This window comes from Chiloscyllium plagiosum, chromosome 5 (assembly GCF_004010195.1).
Source record: "Chiloscyllium plagiosum isolate BGI_BamShark_2017 chromosome 5, ASM401019v2, whole genome shotgun sequence".
Classification (NCBI taxonomy): domain Eukaryota; kingdom Metazoa; phylum Chordata; class Chondrichthyes; order Orectolobiformes; family Hemiscylliidae; genus Chiloscyllium; species Chiloscyllium plagiosum.
In genome coordinates this window covers 21,555,838-21,580,076 of record NC_057714.1, presented here as the reverse complement: position 1 = coordinate 21,580,076, position 24,239 = coordinate 21,555,838, and the positions used below count along the sequence as shown (strand labels likewise).

The 24,239-nt window shown below is 40.9% G+C and overlaps 1 protein-coding gene across 6 annotated transcripts in view; it reads right to left on the bottom strand.

The window, feature by feature from the left end:
• LOC122549745 (zinc finger protein 385D-like) overlaps positions 1 to 24,239 on the bottom strand; it is a 1,019,967-nt gene that overhangs the window by 382,716 nt on the left and 613,012 nt on the right. The window contains exon 1 of one of the 6 annotated variants that reach the window (XM_043689690.1): positions 356 to 1,087. The exons of the other annotated variants lie outside the window; for them this stretch is intronic. Coding sequence (XP_043545625.1) covers positions 356 to 377 — 22 coding nt within the window. The 5' untranslated portion in view covers positions 378 to 1,087. Of the gene's footprint in view, positions 1 to 355; positions 1,088 to 24,239 lie in introns of those variants that run through there. 6 annotated transcript variants of the gene reach the window in all.

The window sequence follows — 24,239 nt, the reverse complement described above, 5'->3', positions numbered from 1 at the left end:
AATATTCTGAAGTATTCATTAAACGCTCAGTCTAGCAAGTCTATTCACCACTTTCCTCCCCCCTTGCTCACCTCTTTGGAAATTATTGGGAATTTAATTCCATATAGGCTGCTTCTAGCACAATGCTGTAATGTATTAATTATTATTACATGCTGCATTTTACATAAGCACTGGAAGCTTGAGCACATTGTATAGTAAAAGGAGGCAGACAGCATATACTGATAAGGTACATAGACGCATAGTCCTTCAGTCTACCTGTTTTCTCAGAATAATTGCGAGTTTAGTTAATACATGCTTAGATTCTGTACAGCAAATCATAATGTATTAAATCGAAAAAAGGCAAGTTAACACTTACCAATATACATGATGGCCTTCATTAATCATACTTTTCAAATGCCACAGATTTTTAAAAAAATCTTCCACTATCTCAAACGCAACCTGCCACACGAGACACCAGAGTTTAAATCTGCATCATCCTTTTGACACTTCAGCCTCAGCATACTGCTTACATCCCATGCAGAATCCTTGTGTGATTAGTGTCTACTCTGTTAGCATAGAGCACTGCTCATACAGTACTTTGTGAAATCTGACTCCTCCTCATGATGTTCTTGCTGTGCCTGTGACATCAATGCTGAGAGAGCCTCACAGGTTCCTTCTCACAGATTAGCCTGTCCTGTGAAGCTTGAAGTTTCCGTCCTGATCAGATTAGAAATAAATGCAGTTATTTTCTTCCACTCCAGGTTCTTTTTGCATAAACTAGACAAAAAAGTATCTTGCGCTTCATTTTCTCTTCATTTTCTAATACAGTGAGCTGTTGGTCTCAAATGTTAGAAAATTACACAGTGATCGATAAAACTCTTGAGTTTAAACAAATAAACTGAACCCTATTTAAAAATCAGTAACCACACAGTCACAGTTCAGGACTGCAGCTTTTTGTCCCTTTATGATCAGACTGCTGCACCACCAAGGCACATTTATGCATTAATGCTCTCTTCATGCAGCAGCAGGAGGTGATTCCTGCCCCTCCAATTGCAGGCAGATGGCTCCAGAACTCAACTTGGTCATCTGGAAAAGCCGAGCGGTGAGCCAGATGTAAAGGGTCTCTTATGGAACCTGGAATTCAGCAAATGAGCCAAATCCTGCTGCTCTTATGCACCTTCTAGTGGCCAGTTAAAGAGTGACTGCAGTCTGAAGAAATACTGCCTGCCTATCTGTCATCTTGACTGAGTGGATGATTATTTCTCCAAGTTTAAACTGGACAGTAATGTCATGGAAGTGACTCACTTGTAACTTTCACCATTGTAGATCAGACAGCAGAAGCCTGTGTTTTTTTTTAAATCAATGCTCCATTTAGGAAAAGAAAACCAGTTGGTACAAATAAGACATTTATTTAGGTCATGGATGCAGAAATGGAGCCATAACCATTCATGACTGCATGAAATCATCAACCTCAATTTGTACCTAAGGGATAGGCCCATTTTGTAAATATTATGAATTGAGTGTTAAATGTTTTGTCTTCATTTAGTTTTGGCTAAGTCATTTAATGATAGCCTTAAGTGGAGTATCTGGGTAAAAGTAAAGAAATGGAAGGGCAAAAATACCCTTCCTAGTATTTGAGAGAATAATTTTAGGATAATTTGATTAAACTTCCATGGTTAGGAATTCAGTATATGTTTAGTTGAACATTGCTATCACAATCAGAATCCCTACAGGATGGAAACAGGCCCATCGGCCCAACAAGTCCACATCAACTCTCTGAAGAGTAACCCACCCAGGCCCATTCCCCTATCCTATGTTTTCCCCTGACTAATATACCTAATCTACATATCCCTGAATACTATGGACAATTTAGCATGGCCAATTCACCTGACTTGCACATCTTTGGACTGTGGGAGGAAACCGGAGCACCTGGAAGAAAGCCAGGCAGACACAGGGAGAATGTGCAAACTCCACACAGACAGTCGCCCAAGGCTGGAATCAAACACGGGTCCCTGGCACTGTGAGGCAGCAGTGCTAACCACTGAGCCACCATGCCACCTTCTTCAGATGTTTTGAATGTTTTCGATAATACAATAGTAAATTCTCAGCAGCATACATTTTAACCTATCAGGAAATATGTTTGGCTGCATAAAGCCCCAAAATGATTAAATCAGAATAAATTATTAACAAATGTAAGCAATTACAGTCCTACAATTAAATCTTGCATCTTTTTCATGGCAACAAAAATTAAAAGATAATCTATATTTTGTTTCTTAAAAATTTATTCATGCAATGTGTCATTGACTGAGCCAGCATTTTTTGGCCATCCCTAGTTGTCCTTGAGAAAGCACCTTCTTGAACCACTACTGTCCATTTGGTGCAGGTACATCCTCAATACTATTAGGATTCTGTTCGAGTGCCACTGACAGAATGGAAATATATTTCCAGGTCAAGATAGTGAGTGGATTCGAGGAGAACATTGCAGTGGTGCTCTTTTCATGTATTTGTTGCCTTTGGTCTTCTGGAAGGAAGTGGTTCTGGGTTTGGAAGGTCCTGTCTAAACAGCTTTGGTGAAATTCTGCATTGCATCTTGTAGATTAGTCTACACTGCCAATAGTGAGCATCAGTACTTGTAGATATGATGCTAATAGAGTGGGCCGTTTTATGCTGGATGAGTGTAATGCAAAGGAATTTATTCTCTGAAAGAGTTGTGAATGTCTGGAACTCTGTACATTTGTGGAAAATGGATTATTGAATTTATTTAAAAGGGTCGTGGGGGTGGGGGGGGGGAATGGAAGGCCTGTGAAAATGCAATGGGCCAAATGTTCTCTTTCTGCACTGTAGGGATTCTAAAATTCAATGATCTGCAACAACCACAACCTTCTTCCTTTGAGCCAAGTATGACTCCAACCAGCAGAGTCTACACCTGATATCCATTGATTCTAGTTTTGTGAGGGTTCCTTGATGCCACATGGTTAAATACAGCCTTGATGTCAAGGGCAATCACTCTCACCTCTCCTCTGGAATTCTGCACTTTTGCCCATGTATGAACAAAGGCGGCTGTAATGAGATCATTAGCTGAGTGGCCCTGGCAGAACCCAAACTGAGGAGGTTATTGCTGAGTGGGTGTTGCTTGATAGCACTGTTGATACCATCCATTACTTTACAAATGATTGAGAATAGACTGACAAGGCAGTAATTGGCCAGGTTGGATCTATCCTGCTTTTTGTGGTCAGGACATACCTGGGCAACTTTCCATATTGTTGGTTAGATGCCAGTGTTCTAACTGTATAGAACAGTTTGGCTAGGAGTGCAACAAGTCTGGAAGACACTTCTTCAGTGCTATTGGTGAAATGTTGTCAGGACCTACAGTCTTGGCAGTATCTAGCAATGCAGCCATTTCTTGATACCATATGGAATAAGTGAAATTGACTCAAGACTGGCATCTGTTATGCTGGGGACCTCTGGAGGGGGTTGAGATGGATGATCCACTTGGCATTTCTGATCGAAGGGTGTTGCAATTGTTTCAGCCAAAGGTGTCAAGTAATTGATCTATCTCAGTCCCCTCTGAAAATCTCCAGCAGTAATGCCAGTCTTCAGTAAACTAAATTCACAATGACAATTAAAACATACTAATTCCCTAAAACAATGTTGCAGATTACCAAAAAGTGGTCTCTTAAAATGGATTTAGCTATAATTTTTCCCTTTTCTATTTTAATAAATCCATTCAAAATATTGGAATGATACCTTTACTGAAATAATAGAGATGACGAGAAATGGCCGTTCTTATTCAGTGTAAATTTAAGGCCCAAGTCTCTATCTGCAGAAGCAAATATAAACCAACCAACCAAACAGAATTTTCAGATTGAGCAAAAATAAACTTTTCAAATTTGCGTCCTGAGTAAGACAACGTGCTGTTTCTACATCATGTGATTGATTCTCCTGTAATCAAGCAGCAGTTTTATTGTGGTTGACAAAGGTTCACAAGAACAAGTAAATGTTCTCAAGAAACACAGAGAATGCCATCCAGCAATTCAGTACGCAGCAGCATCTTATGGTGTGGGACACAGTCAAATGTCAGGTTAAACTCCTCCTCTGTTTGTTTGTTGGAGGGGTGGGGAGGCGGAGGTTGCTACAGGGTACAAACTTTCCATGTCAAAGTAGAAGCATTTGGTCTTCTTCCTGAAAGTGGTTTAGTCACATCTGCTGGTTGTGGGCACTGTAGAAGAAACAGGATGTTCTGCTTCCTAAGCTACCACAGTTGGACAGTTTGCTCACATAGTGGATCATCACATAAAGAAGTTTATTCTGATGGGTTCCTGGAACACTATTCTTAGAACATAGTCACAGCATAATTTTAGACTTTACAGAAAAGATAATGCTGGTGGGTGGGAGTGTAGCAATATTATAAAAATACTGTAGGTACAAAACCTGCATATTATACAGATTGATTGTGAGAAAAATGCTGCACAAATATTTTGTCTGGTTACAGGGTAACTGACATTATAGTATATTTTCTAATAGTCAATATTGAAGTCTGAGTGATGTGGACTTTGGGGAGATATATGGAGATGTATGGCAGAATTGGGCAACAAGTCTGACAAGACCTATCTTGAGGTATGATCATCTTACTTCAATTTTCATAAGTAGTGCGATGAGATTTTCACTAGGTGTCGATGAGTTGCCTCTTCACAATCATAATGAATTGTTAAATGCCTTGTTAACATACCGATGTACCTTTATTATTATACAGACTCCCATTCCTACCAACCTTGCTAAATAAGACTGGTACGGGTGGCACAGTGGCTCAGTGGTTAGCACTGCTTCCTCACAGCACCAGCAACCTGGGTTCAATTCCAGCCTCAGGCAACTATCTGTCTGGAGTTTGCATGTTCTCCCCCTGTCTGTGTGGGTTTCTGCCGGTGCTCCAATTTCCTCCCACAGTTCAAAGGTATATGGGTCAGGTGGATTGGCCATGCTAAATTGCCCATAGTGTGCAGGGATGTGTAGGTTAAGTGCATTAGCCTTGGGAAATACAGGTTATAGGGGGATGAGTCGAGGTAGGATACTCATCAGAATGTCGATGTGGACTTGTTGGGTCAAATGGCACATTTCCACACTGTAGGGATTCTATTCTAAATTCTAAGAGCAACACTGGAAAAACTCAACAAGGAAGCCAGAGTGAACACCAGGCAGATTCAGCTTCGCCACTTGCTCCCAACAACTCCATATTGACACCAATCGCAAGCATCTCAGGGCACCAGCCATACACATCCCACATCCAAAGACACTGGGACTTGGCATATGCCTGCCTCTGAGAAACCTGATATCACATCTCTGATCCACTTACAAGACAATTTTGCACTTAGGGCTGTACTGACAACATTATGCTGCAGCAAGGACACATTGTGCTCTGGGATATGCCATCAGCTTGACAGGAAAAGGTTGCATTTCTAAGCTCTTCATTTGCTGTTATCGTGTTCACTCAAAGAGTCTACTTTTATGCTCACAGCCCTTCTGCCATGTATTAACTTGCCTTATTTTTCTGCTCTGTACCCCTCAGCCGGAGATACCAGGCTCTGTTGCCATGTGGTTTAGCACAGACACAAAGTCAGGAAACTTGTTCTGGATGTCTGTAGGCCTCAGTCAAGTCAAGTATTGTTCAAGGATCCTGAAGCAGTAAGTCATGGGCAGACTCTGTTAGCTCTAGTTGGCTCAGTTATCTGGATGACTGGTTTATGGTGCACAGTGACACCAACATGTGGGCTTGATTCATGCCCTGGCTGAGGTCACCATGAAGGTCATATTTTCTCAAACGTGTCTCTCAACTGAGGTGTGATGACCCTCAGGTTAAATCACCACCAGTCACCTCCCTTTCTCGAATGAGAGTGGCAGCCCTATGATATGGTTGGATTACTGCACATTTTATTCAATTATCCCCTCAATTGGGCACACAAGTTTAACTTAAAAATGATTCCTTACTTTGTAAATAAATTCATTTGGTATAAGAGAAAGTTATGTTTTCAAAGGAGCCAAATTTAATTCGGCTTTGAGTTGACAAAAGAGTATGTCTATAAGTTAATAAACATGAGAAGAAATAAAAACACAGCAGACAGATTAGGAATAAGAAGTCATTCAAAATATGGAGCAGTCTCAGAGTCATTCATAAAGGGTAGATGGTAGAATACTGTGACTGTTGCATTTGATAAGAACAGTAGCATTGACTTTGTATTTGAGCAGTTAACTGTGAGATTCTTGACTGTGCAGGTTAATTGAATGATATTCTCCTGCTTTGGTTTTTTCTTGAAGGTGGCTAGTTGGCAGCACTCAGTGGGAATGTGTGTTTTCACCTTTTTTACAATCTTCAGAGGTTAAAGGTGCAGAGAAGTTTAATGACTGTGCCTGAACTGTGACCTTCACATCACACTAGTCCACACACTACTATGTGAGGCCACTAACACACAGAGATCAACCACTGCAATCAATTTTAACCCTTTTTTGATAATCCCTGAAAATATAAAGGACAACTATGCCTGCAGACGATGACTCACTGCTAAGGGGTTAGTAGGGAGTAAGCCTTTATAGTTAAATGAAAGTTTTAAAGAAATCTGAAGTTACATAGTAGTAAAACAGCATATCCTCAGTTTACTTAAATAACATGCAACTTCACGTGTCATGGTTTGTCAGATCATAAAACATTAAAGAAATACTAATTTGGAAATTCAATCATTCACTTTACCTCAGCGTTGAAACTCAAGACTGATAACAGTCAAAAGCCAAAGCTAATGAAATAATATTGGAGACTTCATTCCTAGAAACTAGTTGATACACTGGGTTACTGTAGTAGATTTTTGTTTGAAACCAATATAATTTAGTGAAATAGAAATTTTCTCTCACATTTGGAGTCAGCATTATGTAGTTTAGGGGTTGGGATTATGAAAAGGCATTTGACGCAAGCCTGTTCCTGTAACAAAGATTATTTAATCTACCCTTTATTATCCATAACATTTATTTAATCGCCTAGAAGAAGAGTTTGTATAGCTGCTCTGCAATTTCAAAAACATAACTAGACAATATTCCAAAAGATTTACCCAACTGCAACTCTGAGCAGTTGTTCTCCAAGTCTGGTCACATGGGGAATCATCATGCACTGTGGAGTATTTTATCATCTCAGTCCCAATGTATCCTAATATCCTTCAACTGAGTTTCCAACCAGATAATTGAATGCTTTATGAAGTGGCTAATCAATTGGTGATTAATAGTTTTGCTGAGAATCTATGGCACATAGCTACTACACTGGCAAAATTGTTCTTTTTAACCTAACCTTTAGTTTCATTTGAAGCTATTATCTTTAGTTTTGTTTGAAGTTTATTTTGAATTTTTATCCTATGTTAAGTAAATTCAGTATATTGTTGCCATTGCTTATATTCAAAACTGTTTTTAATATGGTATACATTGGCACACTTACATAAATGGATCACACCATTTTTCAAAAACAGAGAAAAACATTACTGATACATCACGGTTAGCTTTGTGAACTGGTAATTAACATAAACAATATTAGTCTTGGACAGTGGTCTGGGTTACTTTTCAAGCTCCCACTGAGCAGCAAGATCTGGTCGAGCTCATGAAGTGCAGAGTAAAACTGTTTCATCTGTCCCAAACTGAAACCCAACCTCAAGTGAAATGTTCCCTGCAATATCAGTTCATTTCTTTTTCCTTTTCCCTATGGGGTCTTTGAAAAGGATTGCCAATTTGTAGCAGCTTCTGCCAAATTGTTTTCAGTCATCATTATATACCTATTCCATTAGAAGCAGAGGTTTTTTTTGGTTACATTCATGCTTGGGATGTGGACATTGTAACCCTTACGTAATTGCCTTAGGAATAGAGGTAGTGAGCTGCTTTCTCAGCCAGCTGCAGTCCATGGGGCCTGGTACACCCACAATGTTATTATTATGTGGAAGGTTTATAAAATATTTTTATTGTTTGCCATCTTGGGTTCCAAATTAGAGGTTTTGTTTTCAGCTCCGTAAAAGTGATTTGTGTTTTGAAGGGTGAGGGAATTGTGCAGTGGTATTTTTGCTCGACGAGTAATCCAGAAACTCAGGCAATGTTGTGCAGATCTAGATTCAATCCCAGCAGTGCAGATGGTGGAATAAAAAGAATTCAAAGCTAAATGATAACTGTGAAATTATTGTGGTAAAAAAACCCACCTGGAGCCCTCCTGTGCTGCAGGGGCTGTGTCAAGACTGGATTCAAGTCCCACCTCCATCATGGCCCATGTCACAACAGATAGGTGGAAATATCTGACAACCCATCGGATTCACTAATGCTCTTTAGGGAAGGAAAACTACCGTCTTCACCTTGTTTGACCTACATACGACTCCAGATCGACAGCAGCATGTTAGATTCTTTTTATAAGCATTCAACAATCTTATTTCAAATGACATGGGCACACATTTTAAATGAACTTTTAAGCTAGAGACAAGGCAACTACCCACAATGAAACAAAAGTACAACTGTGGTTCAACAACTACCGCGCCAGATGCAGCGCTAAATGCAGAGTGGACTCTTTCTAGCTGATGTAGTCTGAGTGATCATCTTCCAATTGTTGGGCTGCAAAAATTAAACTCCATTGAGCAGGTGGTGTCTCTTCATTGACTTGAATTTTGGCCTCGACATTTTCAATGGTGTTACTGGGTTCCATTTCCAGGGTGACGGTCTTGCTAATCAGGGTTAACAAAGATCTGTATGCCACCTCTCTGACACAATACTAGTTATAAAATTGATTCCTTCTGGATGTTATGATCACAGAGTGTGGACATCTTCTATCTGCCTGTCAGCAAAGATCAAACATTGCTGGTCAGGTGGATTCCCTCATTCTTTGTAGCTCCTGACATAATCTCTTTCAATGCACCATGTTTAATCCTCCAATTTGATTGTAATCAGGGATACGCTGGTCTATGACCATTGTGTTTGAGTATAGTTTTGGTGCTAATGATAACCCACAGCCCATATGTTAGACACTTAAATCATCTCTCAAATGGACACTCATTTATATCAAACTGCTAACAAGTCTCAGCAAAGGGATGAAACCAGAAATTAGCCTTGGTACTGGGAATGACAATGGCAAATTTGATCTGGCAAACTCCTCACCAACATCAGAATGTTAATGCCAAAATCAGGAAAGCTGTCTGACTGATCTACCAGCAGTCTGACATTGTCTTCAAAGTACAAATCTGCGAGCATGATTATGAACCAAACTATAAACACCTCTGGGTATGTTAGATAAATCCAGCAGAGATGATGGCTCTGTATTCTACAGTCTATAGTCATAAGGCAATTGTCTGAGGAATATTTAGCATTAACTTTGGACCCTGTTAAAATCTCATACCATGAATACATGGAAACACAACCACATTCAAGTTACCTGCCAAGCTACTCACCATCCTAAATTGGAAATATTTTGCTGTTCTTTTAAGATGGCTGAGTCAAAACCCTGGAATTCTATCTTAACAGGACTGTGGGTGGACTGCAACAGTTTAAGAATAGAACTAACCATCACATTCTCAAGGTGAATGAGGGTTGGACAATAAATTCTGACCCAGTTTAACAGTGCACACATCCCATGAATGTCTGAAAAAAAAGTGTTTGTTAGAGTGGGCCAAAACAGTATTCATAAAAAAAAGCTACCTCGTGAGATAATTTAGAAAACATTGCAGCAATTAAGCTTTTGTGACTCAAGGAAAGAGAGTCCAGAAGACAGAAGAAGATTCAGTTCAAAAAAGAAAAAGAATTATACCAGCAGATTTTCTGTCTAACAGTCTAAAAGTAGCCAAAGTATCTGAGAAAAATAAAACTCTCCTTAGAGCGCAGTGAGAGACATCAGTGAGGTGGTCTGTTTCTGTTTGTCTCAGGGAATGACTGAGAGAATCACGTCCGGTACATAGGCAGGAAGTTGCAGAAAGGAAACACTTCCAGCTCCCTCAGATGGCTAAGAAGTTAAACATTACTTTCCTAAGGTACTAAGATAGATATTTCACTTGCATTGTATGTAAGTAAAATATATTGCTGGACTGAATAATTTTTTTTGAGGTAGCACTGCTACCTCACAGCACCAGGGTCCCAGGTTCAATTCCAGCCTTGGGTGACTGTCTGTGTGGAGTTTGCACATTCTCCCAGTGTCTGCGTGGGTTTCCTCCGGGTGCTCTGGTTTCCTCCCACAGTCCAAAGATGTGCAGGTCAGGTGCATTGGCCAAGCTAAATTGCCCATAGTGTTCGGTGCATTAGTCAGAGGGAAATGGGTCTGGGTGGGTTACTCATCGCAGGGTCGGTGTAGACTGGTTGGGCCAAAGGGCTTGTTTCCGCACTGTAGGGAATCTAATCTAAAAAAAATAGATTCCCTACAGTGCAAGAGCATTGCTTTTTGTTTTCTTTTGTGTATGAAATTTAGGTTTTATTTAATAAAGTAATTTTGCAGCCTCTTGTGAAAATGTTCAGTGATTGGTTACCATGATAACCAATTTGCAAAAGAAAAGCTAATGGATTACCAAGTCTGGTTTCACTCTGGAATCTGACTTGTCCAGCATTACCATCAGCAGAGATTACAACAACAGTGAAGGCAAGGGGATACAAATCAAGGCAGGCTGCTCTTCAGACTTGGAAGAATGACAGATAGTTGGGTAGAAGCTAGTTGGTTTGGACTGCCTTCTTGACTGTCTGAGGTAAGTAGTTTTCAGGTTCATCGTTCAGTTCATCACAATAAATAATGTGGAAAATTCAAACACAATCAGATGAGGTTCCTTCATATGGTTTCAGCAGTACTGACAAAATACAATCTCCATGTCTCACCCCTTAGTGGAAGATTGTATCTTTTCCATTTAAATCCCTGACCCACATGGCTTCCCCCACCTTGCTCTGGCAGATTCTTTGCATGATAGCACTTACTGTAACGTGCAGCCTACTAGGAATTATAGGATCAGGTGGTGCTTGGTAATCATGTGGGCATTAATCACAGATCCAATTTCTTAGACATGATTGGCAGCAGAGTCTTCAGCTTTCTGCCCGTCAGTAGCTTTGACTACTGTTAACCACATTAAAGATCACGTGTCTTTCTTCTTCAAAAGACAGACTTGACTTGTCTGACCTCACTTTTAACCTCCCTGTTAGATTGTGGGTGCTGCAATCAACTGGAACACGCTCAAGTTCAGAACTGGCTGTGATGTGTCAAGTTGTCTGAAATATCTATACGAGGGTTGCCATGCTGTGAAACTTCGACAACTAAGACTCATAACTACTTCTATAGTTGTTATATCCAACTTCTTAACATCAATACATTAGAAGAAAGAATCAATGATGGTTAAGATAGATTTTGCATTGAGAACAAGTATGTCCATCCCTATGTTCCAAAGGTCAGGTAAGGAATTTGGTGGGTGTTTAATGTTGTCTTTGCTTCGGCTTGTGAACAGCATGTCTGCTGATAGGCTGCACATTTCTCAACGCCCTGGATTACCTCATAATAACAGCAAAACTATCTTGGCACTTGGTGATTCCCAACTGTCCTTAATGCAGATTCCCCAGATGTCTTCCGGAACTAAAAAGATGATGACCAATCCATTAGGCACAGGAGAAGACAGAGGCCATTCAGCCCATAAAGACTGCTCCACCATTCAATGAAATCATGGCTGAGCGGATCATCATCAACTCCATTTTCCTCATAGCCCTGGATTCCCATAGTGATTAACAATCAGTCAGTCAGTCATTCTAGCTGACCCTCGAAAATAAATTAAACTTTGAGCAATACAAAATGTTCTACACACACAATTTTGAAACAAAATATTTATTCATGAAACCCTTTCAAAAATTTTTAATCCCTCAATGCACAGTGGCTCAGTGGTTAGCACTGCTGCCTCACAGCACCAGGGTCCCAGGTTCAAATCTAGCCTCGGGCGACTGTCTGTGTGGAGTTTGCACATTCTCCCCGTGTCTGCGTGGGTTTCCTCTGGGTGCTCTGGTTTCCTCCCACAATCCAAAGATGTCCAGATCAGGTGAATTGGCCGTGTTAAATTGCCCATAGTGGTAGTGCATTAGTCAGAGCAAAATGGGTCTGGGTGGGTTACTCTTTGGAGGGTCGGTTTGGACTGGTTGGGCCGAAGGGCCTGTTTCCACACTGTAGGGAATCTAATCTAAACTTAATCTCTCAGCCTCAACAGTCTTCAGTGGGAGTCTTCCCTATTCTGAGAGAGAGAGACGGAACCCTTCTTTTCTCCGTATTGAGTGAGTGATAACTTTTTCTGGAGTTTATACACTCTGGTTGCTGACTTTCCCACAAGTAGAAACAACGTCCCAGCATCCACCCTATCAAGCCCCCAAAGAATTGTATAGTTTCAAACAGGCTGCCTCTCCTCTTTCTAAACACCAATGAATACAAACCAAAACTCAACCTCTCCTCATATAAAAATCCCTCCATAACCAAAACCAACTGAGTGAACTTTCTCTGGATCATCTCCAATGCCACTATGTTTTTCCTTTGCCAAAGGGTCCAAAACAGTTCATAGTATTTGAGTTGTAGTCTAACTAGTGTCTTGTATAGCTTTAGTTAAGCTCCCCTATTTTATTATGCCATTCCATTTAAAATAAAAGCCAACATTCATCATTTGACCTCACTATTACCTGCCGAACTTGGGCTTTCTCTCTTGACTTGACTGAGGGCTGCTGACAAATGTGTTAAGCTTCCCAGCTCTGTGTCTGTGGTAAACAGTGTGGCAAGGCAGCAGTACTGAAAGGTTAGAATCTCTGATTAAGGGGACAAAGTGTAAAGAAAGACAAGGCAGGAATGGTAAGTTCAGAGTCAGGGAGTGCAAAAGATGCAGCCCTTCCCAGTCCATGAGCTGGGCGTGTGTCCCTGAGTGTCCTTGCTGCAGCATGACAATGATAACTGGTGGTGCAGCCTGCGATGCAACATTGAAGAGCAGAAATGTCCTCCTGTAAATGCCATGATGGTTAGAGGTGTGTTAAATGCCATGGACATGAGGTATATGTGTCTGAATCATAGCCTGAGATGTGACTGTTGTCCACCATGTCAGTCTTTTGGGGCAAGCAGCGAGCTGAAGCCACCAGGTACTGCTTTAACTTTCATGTTGAGAATTCTCTATATGCAACCTGCTCAGCATGTTTAGTATGACAAGAAGCTGAATATTCTCAAAGCAAGTTGCAAAATTTTTAAGGCATTTACAAAGCTATAGTCCCTTTTATTTGGCAACTCATCACTGCCTCGTAAGAAAGTCACCAGGGCACTTAGCAAATGCTCCTGATGTAGAGATAGTTAAAATTCACACAACAGCAGGTTATAGTCCAGCAGGTTTATTTCGAAGCACTATTTGGCTATTTTATTTGGCCAGTACTTCCAAATAAACCTTTGGACAATAACCTGGCATTGTGTCATTTTTTTAACATTGTCCACCCTAGTCCAACAACGGCACCTCTACGTCACGATGTAGAAATAGGCCTAGCCAGACTTCTTGACCATTTCTGCCAGTAATCTCACCATTGCTCACATTGCTCTGATCCTCTTATAAAGCTCTGTCCAATATTTACAACTTTCCAGATATATTTAGAAAAACACTTTGAAGGGCTCATGCACGATATTCTGGATTGCTGTGCACAGTTTTACCAAAGAGGGGGAAAAAAATCATTATCAGATTGTAGAGGAAGTTGTGGAAAGCACCGGTGAGGTGACAGTAAGATTAATTCATTTTTACCAGTTGCATTCACATTTGGCCCTACAAGGCTTTTCTGGGTGTCAAATCAGTTAAATGACACTAATGATGACAAACACACTAGCTTTGGAAAACTGACACTTTTAAGATTAAGAAAGGTGCAGCACAATTTAAAAGAATGCAAACATTTCAGAAATTACACACTGAATATTTTGATCTTCCCTTCACTAGAAGTAGCACTTGTGCCCTGAAGATGGTGTGGATCTAAGTGCAAATGGGTTGTACCGTCACTGGGATTCCCTACTTTGCCAGGGCCCTGAGTGTGCACAAGAGACTTAAGTATTTAAAATTGCACGTGTGCATGTTGTGCTGAGTTGATTCAGGACTGAGCTACTTGTTCCAGCTCACCTCAACAGCCCTCTCCTGCTCCACAAAAACAACTCTGGCTGCTAAGAGACTGTTGATCCCCCTCCTGAAATAAGAGTCTTCCCAAGCCTGCCCTATTCAACCCTCCCTCCCGCCTGATTCTGTGAGATATTGTCATGGCTCAGAGCTGGCAGGCTGCCCCATGAACACTCCACTTCTGCCTGCAGCTTTCTGATTGTAATGCAGCCTGGATTTCAAAAATGGACCGAGCCTCCTGCTGGGGATACTGCTGGCCGAAATACATTTGATGCATTGTCACAAATGTGAAAATCTATCATAATGTGTGGTAAAATAGCAGTTGCATGCTTTATTTTAGACACCTTTCATGTGACATTTACTTGATTTATGGCAATTTTAAATCATTAAATTTCTCAGCAAAAGAACAACAAAATTATTATTGGGCTGCAGGAGGTAGGAGGAGTGTGCTGGGTGACAGAATGTGTTAGGAAATATGGTATATGGATCTGAAACGCTTAACATGTGATTGAGTACAGTAAGCACTACCCATTGTAATTAGGTCAGGGTAAATAGTGAACTGGCAGGAGACAGACCTGAGGCAAGTGTGCTCCTAATAGCCTCTGCCATTATAGAGAACATGTTTATGTCATCCACACATAGTTGCTGCCATGCAACTAACTGCATATTCTTTACTCAACAAGACCAGAGAAGTGGCTTTCCTCATCTATAGTCTGCCACTTCAGGCTTTTGGGAACCCAAATATATCCTAATAATGGTGAGTCCCCAGTCAAAATATAGTCAGCAGCAGTGACTATTTTTTTTGAGACAGTGACAGAAATTAGAACTTAAGCCTTCAAGAAAATGTAGGGAAACGTTGTCATGACCGAGAAGACCGCAAAAAAAGTGGGTATTCTGTTTGTTGATAATAAAAAAGTTGGCAAACTTCATGGCAACAGTCAACTGAAAGTATTTCAGACTGAGCACACAAGACATGCTGGAGCTAAAACAAAATCTGCAATTGCAAGGTCACATTGTAAGGTGGTAGTCTGTGGAGGTGGGCCTGAGTCCGAGACTGAGTTTAGTCAGTGAGTTAACCACACCTCAAGAATTGATTCTAAACCAAGAACCCTTGTAGAAAAAGGAAAACATGTCCACGGCAAATCTCAGGAACTATGCAGTCCAATTCTGGACTGACTGCCTGACCAGTACACAATAGCCTTTTAAAGACAACAGAAAGGATGAACATTTCTGATAAAGGGCTCCGGTCTGAAACATCGCAGGCTGCAAATGCAGTATTCTTTTTGTTAAAAGTTGCAATTCCAGTTGGCATCATGGCTATAGCATGCAGAACCACGGGTCAGGGCTGAAATGAATCAGAACGAGGAGGGACATTGGACAAACCTAGAAAAACTGTTAATGAGCTATTTCAAGCTCATAAGCGTCCAACAATTTAAATAAACAATTCTATTATGGAGTGCCTTTTTGGGATATGGGAAAATGCAGAAGGACTCAATGAGTATCCGAAGAATGGGAAACCTCCATTGCAGTCACAAAGTGTCGAAAGATTTCCATTACCGTTTTAAAGTGTGATACCATTTCCAGTACAATGGTGAGGGCTAGAAAAATCTCCTTTATAGCCATGAAACACAGGAACAGCTCGATACGAATGTTGAAGCATGGATAAACCCTGCAGTACAGTAGCACAGTACGGGAGAACTGTCATTATTGCAAAATGAAAACCTTTAAAGGGGATAAAATGCCGAGTCGCATTAGGAAGCTTTAGCATCACCCCAATTCCTCTGGCATATTAAAAAAGCATTACATTAATCATGGGTGTATTTAGTCTGCGTGCACGTTGGGAAAATCAAATTGGCAGAGGTAGCCACAAGGAAGAATTCATGTAGTTTATTCAGGATAGGTGATGGATTGAGGTAGAGAATTTAGAGGGCAGAGTGCCTGAGAGGGGAGAAGGGAAAGGGACTAATGAATCCCTTCTATTTCTACCTTTCTGACCATAACTAGAAAAAATAAACAGTAATAAGAGGTTCTGCCAGATAAGTTTTTGAAAATTATTAAAACTTTACAATGGGCTGAATCTTCCACTGCCAGGATCATCAAGAATTAACTGGCATCCCTGGCACTGGTGTTGTCTTTAAAAGTTGAGAGTGTGTTGCTGGAAAAGCACAACAGGTCAGGCAGCATCAGAGGATCAGGAAAATTGACGTTTCGGGCCAGAGCCCTTCATCAGAACTTCTTCAAGGTAGGCATCTTTGGAAGCGGCTTCACAGTAGGGTTGAAATCAACTCAGAGACAGTGAGGTCTGCAGCTGCTGGAGATCAGAGTCGAGAGCATGTTGCTGGAGAGCACAGCAGGTCAGGCAGCATCCGAGGAGCAGGAAAATCGACATTTCAGACCGGAGCCCTTTATCAGAAATGTTCATCCTTCCTGTTGTCTTTAAAAGGCTATTGTGTACTGGTCAGGCAGTCAGTCCAGAATTGGACTGCATAGTTCCTGAGATTTGCCCTCATGTCAGACAATAGAAACCTGGTGTCCTGCTTTACAGGATGGGACCTGGAACTGACGTGTGCACAGCTGGGACATCCACTTCCCCCCTCCCAAAAGCAGCAGAGGATGCCCCACACCAGACCATACCAGCCTGGTCTGATGTTGCCCTATGGTCAGGGTAGTCTCAACTGTCTCAGGGAATAAGCAGAAAAGGAGGAAGTGGATCAATGACCTGTTCACTCTGCCAGTGTAAGTGTCATTGTCTACTCTCCAATGCATCTCATTCACTAATACTGTCTTCGCTACTGTGCCCACCTCCCACCAAGATCCATGCTCCATCACCTTCATTATTGCCTGAAATATCTACCCTCACTTCATAGACTGAGCCCAACCTTTGATCCTTTTAAACCTGCATGTCCTTTGTGCCATCTACTTAACTCATCAGAACACTTCCCACTTGCACCAATAATGACCATTTCCACCATGTGCCCCAGCAAGACTGCTGTAGTGTCATTGTGATGTTTAACACCAGATCATACTTTGGCCCAACTTCAATTTCTCTGGCATTTTGACACCCTTTGTTCCTCCCTTCAACTCATTAAAAATCCACATCTCTAACATTGTCCCAAGTACAACAAACATTTATCAAGGTACCTTCTGTTTTTTTCACCCTCAGATTCTGCATCTAAAGATTTCTCATCCAGTGATTTCAATCTGCATCTCATTTCATCAGGCTCCATCTGCTGAGATCATTGACCTTTCATTCTCTGTCTATCATTCCTTCAAAATCTCCAAATTATGGACACCCTTAACCTTGCCATTTCAAATGGTCCTGCTATACCCACTAGATCATTCATAGATAAATCCATTCAGTTCACTTCCACGGATCACTGTCCACCTACATTCTCCATTCACCTCTGAATCCTAGTTCCTATTATGCGTACCATTCAATTTGCTCACTCTCTCTTCTCAGCACTGTCGCAGCCACTGATTTGCTCAACCAAAACTTTATTTTCACCCATGATGTCCTTATCACCATTCTCATCATGTGCGCTCTTGCCAAAGGCTAGATCTTCACGCATTGTCTGCTTCACATTTTGCTATCTTGTGCCTGTCTTTTAATTTTCCAGTAATGTCCTTCAATTTGCTAGCCACCAGCACTGATGTTCTTTTCCTTCTCTTTGTTATTGCATGACATTTCTCTATTATTTATTTTATAAGGTCATTTCTTCTTTCTCAATCTCCCTATCTTGTCATAGTTACCCCCTGTGGAAAATTACTTTGCAATTTGGTCTCCTCAGCTCTTCAATATTAGTTACTTTTTCTGCACAACAGATCCTTTCCATTCTCCTCTAAATCTGCAGTTCAAAATTATTTAGCACGTTTGCCTTCCCTTTCCCTAAGGTCCAAGTCTCGTTTCGAAATAAAAAAAACACGACCAATCAAGACCTTTACAAGTACTTCTTGATTTATTTACTCAGCTTTCTGGTAACTAGCACTTCATCAATAACACATCCTTTCCTATTGCATCATTTTTCTTCACTGAAGCTTCAATCTATAGACATTGTGCTTCCTATGTGCTTGGAATTATTTCATAGGCTCTTGTTCTTTGCTTTTTATAAATCTATGAACACTTCTTGGTGATTTTGACATATGCGACACTGCGATTTTGCTGATGTTCTCTTTTATTCCCAATCCCATATCTGCTTTCTATTAGCAACCCTTCTTCTGTACTTGCTACAAGTTCTTCGTCATCTACAAATCTAACTAACGTCACCATTCACCACAATCTGAATGCAGATGCTATCTTTAAACATTTCTTTAATCATTGTTTCTGCAGTGAAGAGGACTTGCTGAACTCTCCTTCCAATTACCATGCTCCCAATTCCACACCAGCTACTCTCACTGTTGCTGTTTGAAAATAGAAACATCGGACATAGGAGCAGCAGTAGGCCATTTGGCCCTTCAAGACTGATCCACCAATCAGGATGATCATTATTGATGATGCAACCCCAATAGCCTGTCCCTGCTTTTCCACCATACTCTTTCTCACCATGAAGGCTAACAGACCATTTGCCTTCGTCACTGCCTGCTGCACACCTGCATGCTTACTTTAAGCAGCTGGTGTACAAGGACACAAAGTCTTGTTGCACCTCCTCCTTTCCCAATCTTTCACCATTCTGATAATAACCTGCTCTCCTGTTTTTGTTTCCAAAGCAAATACTCTCATTTATCCACATTATATTTCACTTGCCATGTATTTGCCCACTCACTCAATTTATCCCTCATGCAGATTATTTCTGAGTCATCTCTCTCTCTCTCTCTCTGGTGTTTTCAAAATGATTTTCAGCACAGTCAGGAGTTTAATCTAGTTAACTTGACTTTAGCAAAATTTATAAAACAAACATAACCTTCCTGTGACAGCAATAAATGAATCAAATCTTATAATTGTGTAATGCTGGTTGTTTTTGTCCATCTGAATCTAAATTTGTTCCTGCTGAAGTAACTCTGCGCCTTCCAACCCACTCTGCTGGTTACACTTCTCAACACAGCTTGTGATGTGAGATCTCTGCAGTGTCCTTCTATCTATGAAAGAAGATGGACACATCAAACAAATCAATTTCATATGCGGTGCCTTCAACTGGTGCATTTGACTGATGAATATAGAGGCCAGTCCTTGACAGCCAGATACCATTACAAGTGTTGCATGCAAAGCTATTGAATGGCATTGTGAGTTCTCATTTGCAATAATGGCATCTGCTGCCAAGCTGTATTGATCAAAGTGCTGAGGCACGCCAGCCCACAGGAAATGTCATGATTTTCCCCAGTCATCAGCTAGCAACTCCAAACTTGATAATCAATGTTTTGTGCCTTCAGAATTGAAGCACGGACCATCAGACTAATTACACAAAAGTCAGAACATCAACATGGCTTCAACCTTATTGTGATCATTTTGTCCATGTGAAATCTTCTCGGTATTCTCTGTGTAAGTCAATACCTTTGCACAGGGCGGCACAGTGGTTAGTATTGCTGCCTGTCAGTGCCAGCTACCCAGGTTCAATTCCACCCTCTGCTGACTGTCCGTGTGGAGTCTGCACATTCTCCCTGTGTCTGTGTGCGTTTCCTCTCAGTGTTCCGATTTCCTCCCACACTCTATTGATGTGCAGGTTAGATAGATTAGCCATGATAAATCATCCTGCAGTGTCCAGGGGTGTTTAGGCTAGGTGAATTAGCCATGGGAAATGTGGGATTACAGGGATAGGGTGGAAGCTGGAAGTGGGTGGGATGCTCTTTAGAAGGTCAGTGCCGACTCGATGGGCCAAGTGGCCTCTTTCTGCAGTGTACAGATTCTACAATTCTATGCACAGCTTAGCAATTATTAATTTCATATTCTTTGCCCTATTTTTATTCAATAGTGCAGACATTTCATTTATTATGGCTGCTTTTCCAGCTTATATCAAATTTATTGATGCTCTTCCCTCACTCTCTAGTACGCATGGTTGAATGAAATCAATATCAACATTAATCGCTTCGGCTCAGTCAGGTTTTTCACTTTTTGCATATGTTCTTTTCTTATTTCATTGGGATTTGTTAAAAACATAAATTCTCTATCCTCTCCATTGCTGATGCTCACACTCCTTTATGTTGAGTGCCACAAACCTCCCTTGAATTTACACATAAGGCCTGTCCTTTCAAACTCAATTTGTCTAGTGTATTAAATTGCCATTTCAACCATTGTCTTCAAGTCTTTTCTATTTCTCTTGTTCACTCAACATTCATTGTTATCCTGTCTTCAGTAGAACCTTTATTCTCACTTACTCTAGCCATCCTGCCAGTACAGTCCTCATTTCTACACCCTTAAGTCTAAGGGTCCAGTCTTGAAATGCTATGATGGAGAATTGGTTTGGCCACATCAGATCTAGCTAGTGGACATAAAGAACTATCAGGTTTTGCTTTCTCAAGCTGAACTCTATTCTGGATTCATACTGGTATGAGAAGATACCTCCCAGCTTCTCTTCTCTATTATTGCCATGACCATGGAGCATAATTCCAAATTACCGATGGAAATAGTGAACTTTAACTATAACATGAGTTTTTTTTTCAAAAATGACATGTGGTCAAAAGTCGACTGTGAATGTAAATTTAGGGGCTGCCTGAAGAGAGAGACTCTGAAATATCAAATCTGGCAAGATATCAAAAAGTTTCAAAGACAGAAAATGGACTGAAAGCTGAATTTGTCATGTCCTGGGAGTGTCTCAGACCATGAACATGGTTAAAAAGAGAGCAGTCGTGGAGTCAGAGATGTACAGTATGGAAACAGACCCATCCATTCAACTCGTCCATGTCGACCAGATATCCTAACCTAATCTAGTCCCATTTGCCAGCATTTGGCCCATATCCCTCTAAGCCTTCCTATTCATATACCCATTCAGAATAATCTTAAATCCATCCCCCACCACTTCCTCTGGCAGCTCATTCCATACATGCACCACCCTCTGTTTGAAAAAGTTGCCCTTTTAAATCTGTTCCGCTCTCACCTTAAACCTATGCCCTCTAGTTCTGGATTCCTCCACCACCCCCTCCCCCCAGGGCAAAGACCTTGTCTATTTACCTTATCCATGCCCCTCATGATTTGATAAACCTTTATACGGTCATCCCTCAGCCTCTGACGCTCCAGGGAAAACAGGCCCAGCCTATTCAGCTTCTCCCTGTAGCTCAAACCCACCAACCCTGGCAACATTCTTGTAAATCTTTTCTGAACCCTTTCAAGTTTCACAACATCCTTCCGACAGGAGGGAGACCAGAATTGCAAGCAATATTCCAAAAGTGGTCGAACCAATGTCCTGTACAACCGCAACATAACCTCCAAACTCCTTAACTCGACACTCTAACCAAAAACAGAAAGCATAGCATCCTTTCAGAGGAAACTAACTGACAGCACTTGGAGAGAGAGAGAGAGAGAGAGAAAGCAAGGAAGAGAGAGAGAGATTGATTTACCTCAAGTGCTGAAGTGTGGGGAAGAGATGTATTTACTTTATCCCCATTTCAAGAATTCACAGGGATGGGGTGAAAATGCAAGCTTCAAAGCTGGTCTGTGTGCGTTCATGGCCTGACTAGTGTATTATGAGCCTCACAGCTTCAAGAACAGCCATTAAAACACTTCAGCACTACAGGTAAATCACACACACACACACACGCACATGCACACGCACATGCACACACACACACACCAGTTAACCTCCTACTACTGAATTACTACCAACCTCTACACAATTACAACATTCAACTACCTGTTCTCCAGACTGAAAAGGATTGATAGACGCTTCAAAGAGCTTTAGACAGGCTAAGTGGAAAAGAGCATGGCATTTGAAATACAGCATGGATAAATGTGACATTATCCAGTATATGAGGAGGAATTATGATTTAGAGAATCACTTAAATGGAGAGAGAATGGAACATGTTGATGACAAACAAAAAAATTGATGTCCTTATTCATAAGTTACTGAAAGTTAGCATGCAGTTGCAGCCAGTAGTTCGGAAGGCAACTTGTATATTAGCTATTATTGCAATACAGTTTGTGTACAGGAACAAAGAAGTCTTGCTTCAGGTGGATAGAATACTTTGCACACTGCAGCTAGAGCATTATTTGCAGTTCTTGTTCCCTTGCCTTATGAAGAATATACATGGGGGTGGGGGGAAAGAGTTTCACCAGTGAACTACTTTCATCATTGTTGTAAATGTACTTGTGACAAATAGCCTACATGAACTCAATTGATAGCTGTATTTTAAAGCCCATGGAGGAAATCGCTTTCTTCATTTATGAAATTCTCTGTGCTGTCAGTTGACTGTCAATAAATTGGAGCATTCCACACACTGTTATTGTGGAGAGTGAGTGGCACATCTGTCAGCACCTCAAAAATTGTTTTTTAATGTTATCATTCTCCTTCTCAATAGTGGCCTGGGCCAAAACAGCTCTGTCCAGCTGAACCGAGCCTTCATTGGTTTGCACTCCCACTACCACCTAATGGAGATTGTCTACAGCTGGATTGACTGAGAGATGAGTAATTGCACTGGTGTATAGTTGTATGTTCAATGACAGTGACCTCAGAAGTAATGAGGTCCTTTGAGAAACTATCAAAAATATCACTGTAGTATCATTAGAGTGCTCTCAAAAACAAAAGAAGATACAATCTGGATATTAATAATTCACTCCCTGATGAACTGAAGTCAAGTCAGGCATGCAGTATGTCAGTGAAATCTGTAATTCTGTCACCAGGCATTTGGGAGTTCTTTGATTGTGAGCAATGCAAATGTACTGCTTATTATAATGACCTGTATCTCTGTTTTTATGGCGGTAAATCTGCAGTCTTCATCCTCTCCATTTATTTTCAGGTTGTGCCCTGCTACTAGGGTTGGAAGAACAGACCTGCAAGGAACTGAAGGTCATGTATTCACCTTGTGGGTACAGTCTATTTGGTGGTGGTGACAATCAAACAGCTATATTCCATTGCACAAGCATCGTGGTGAGTGACAGCACAATGGGAAGGCATTGAAATGCATTGAAAATGATGGATTCTGCTGTTGTACATTAGGTGGGTGAGAGTGATGAGATGGTCTACACTTGGCAATGACAGAGTGGAAAGTTGATATTGTGCATAAGATGAACAAATCAGCAACATTCTCAATTTCTCTGACCTTGGTAGATCATAAAACTGCTGCTTGCATTGCATCCAAGCCTAAGCACAGTACGCGTTGTGCAGGTCACTTGTTCAGCCACTCTTAAGTAAATCTTCTTGGTGAGAGCAGCAGATTTCTTCTAGTCATTGCTGGGTCTCCTTATTGCTCCTGGTTGTGCTCAACACACATTTCAAATGTTATTTCTGGGCATGGCCACGCTCCTTCAGAAACAGCATCAAATGCATTTTACACGGTCTCTTTCCAAAATCCATCTGTGCATTGCACTTGGTTTGAGATTTCATCACACAGGCCGATATAATGTTAGATGCCAAAACCCAGAGCAAAGGATTGAAGCAAACATTGACCATTTCAACCCACCAGGGCTTTGTGCAAGCAATTTCTCCCCCAACGCTGTTTCGAACACAACTTTCCATTAATATTGACACCAACTGTTATTACTGAGAGAAAAAGGTTCAGACTGTAAATGGATAAGAAAGGTGCCCAGTATCTTCTCCCTTTGAAATTGTTTAATCAGAACATAATTAATCAATAGTAGGTATGTTATTTATGAAGTTCAGATTTGTCTCTATTAGATATTAAATCAACTGAATCAATTTCTGTTATAATGTCAAACCAGGAAACCATATTTATGTATGAAATAAGTTCTATACACAGATTCTGAAGAGCTATCGTATTCGAAGCATTAACTCAGTTTCCCGCTCCACAATTACAGTCTAGTCGTAGCAACAGTCCATTAAGAAGTAATACACTGACATTGCCTCAGAATAGAAAACTGGAGAATATTAGAACAACTCACAGATACAACAACGATGTCAGTAACTGCACTCAGAAACTTCTTCAGGCTATAGTAAAGCACACATTCGATCAAAGAGGCCAGGGAAATGGCGAGTCCACTAAATAAGATACGTCAATGTTGCAGCAATTGGCTTCTACATGTACATTTGTTAACACTAA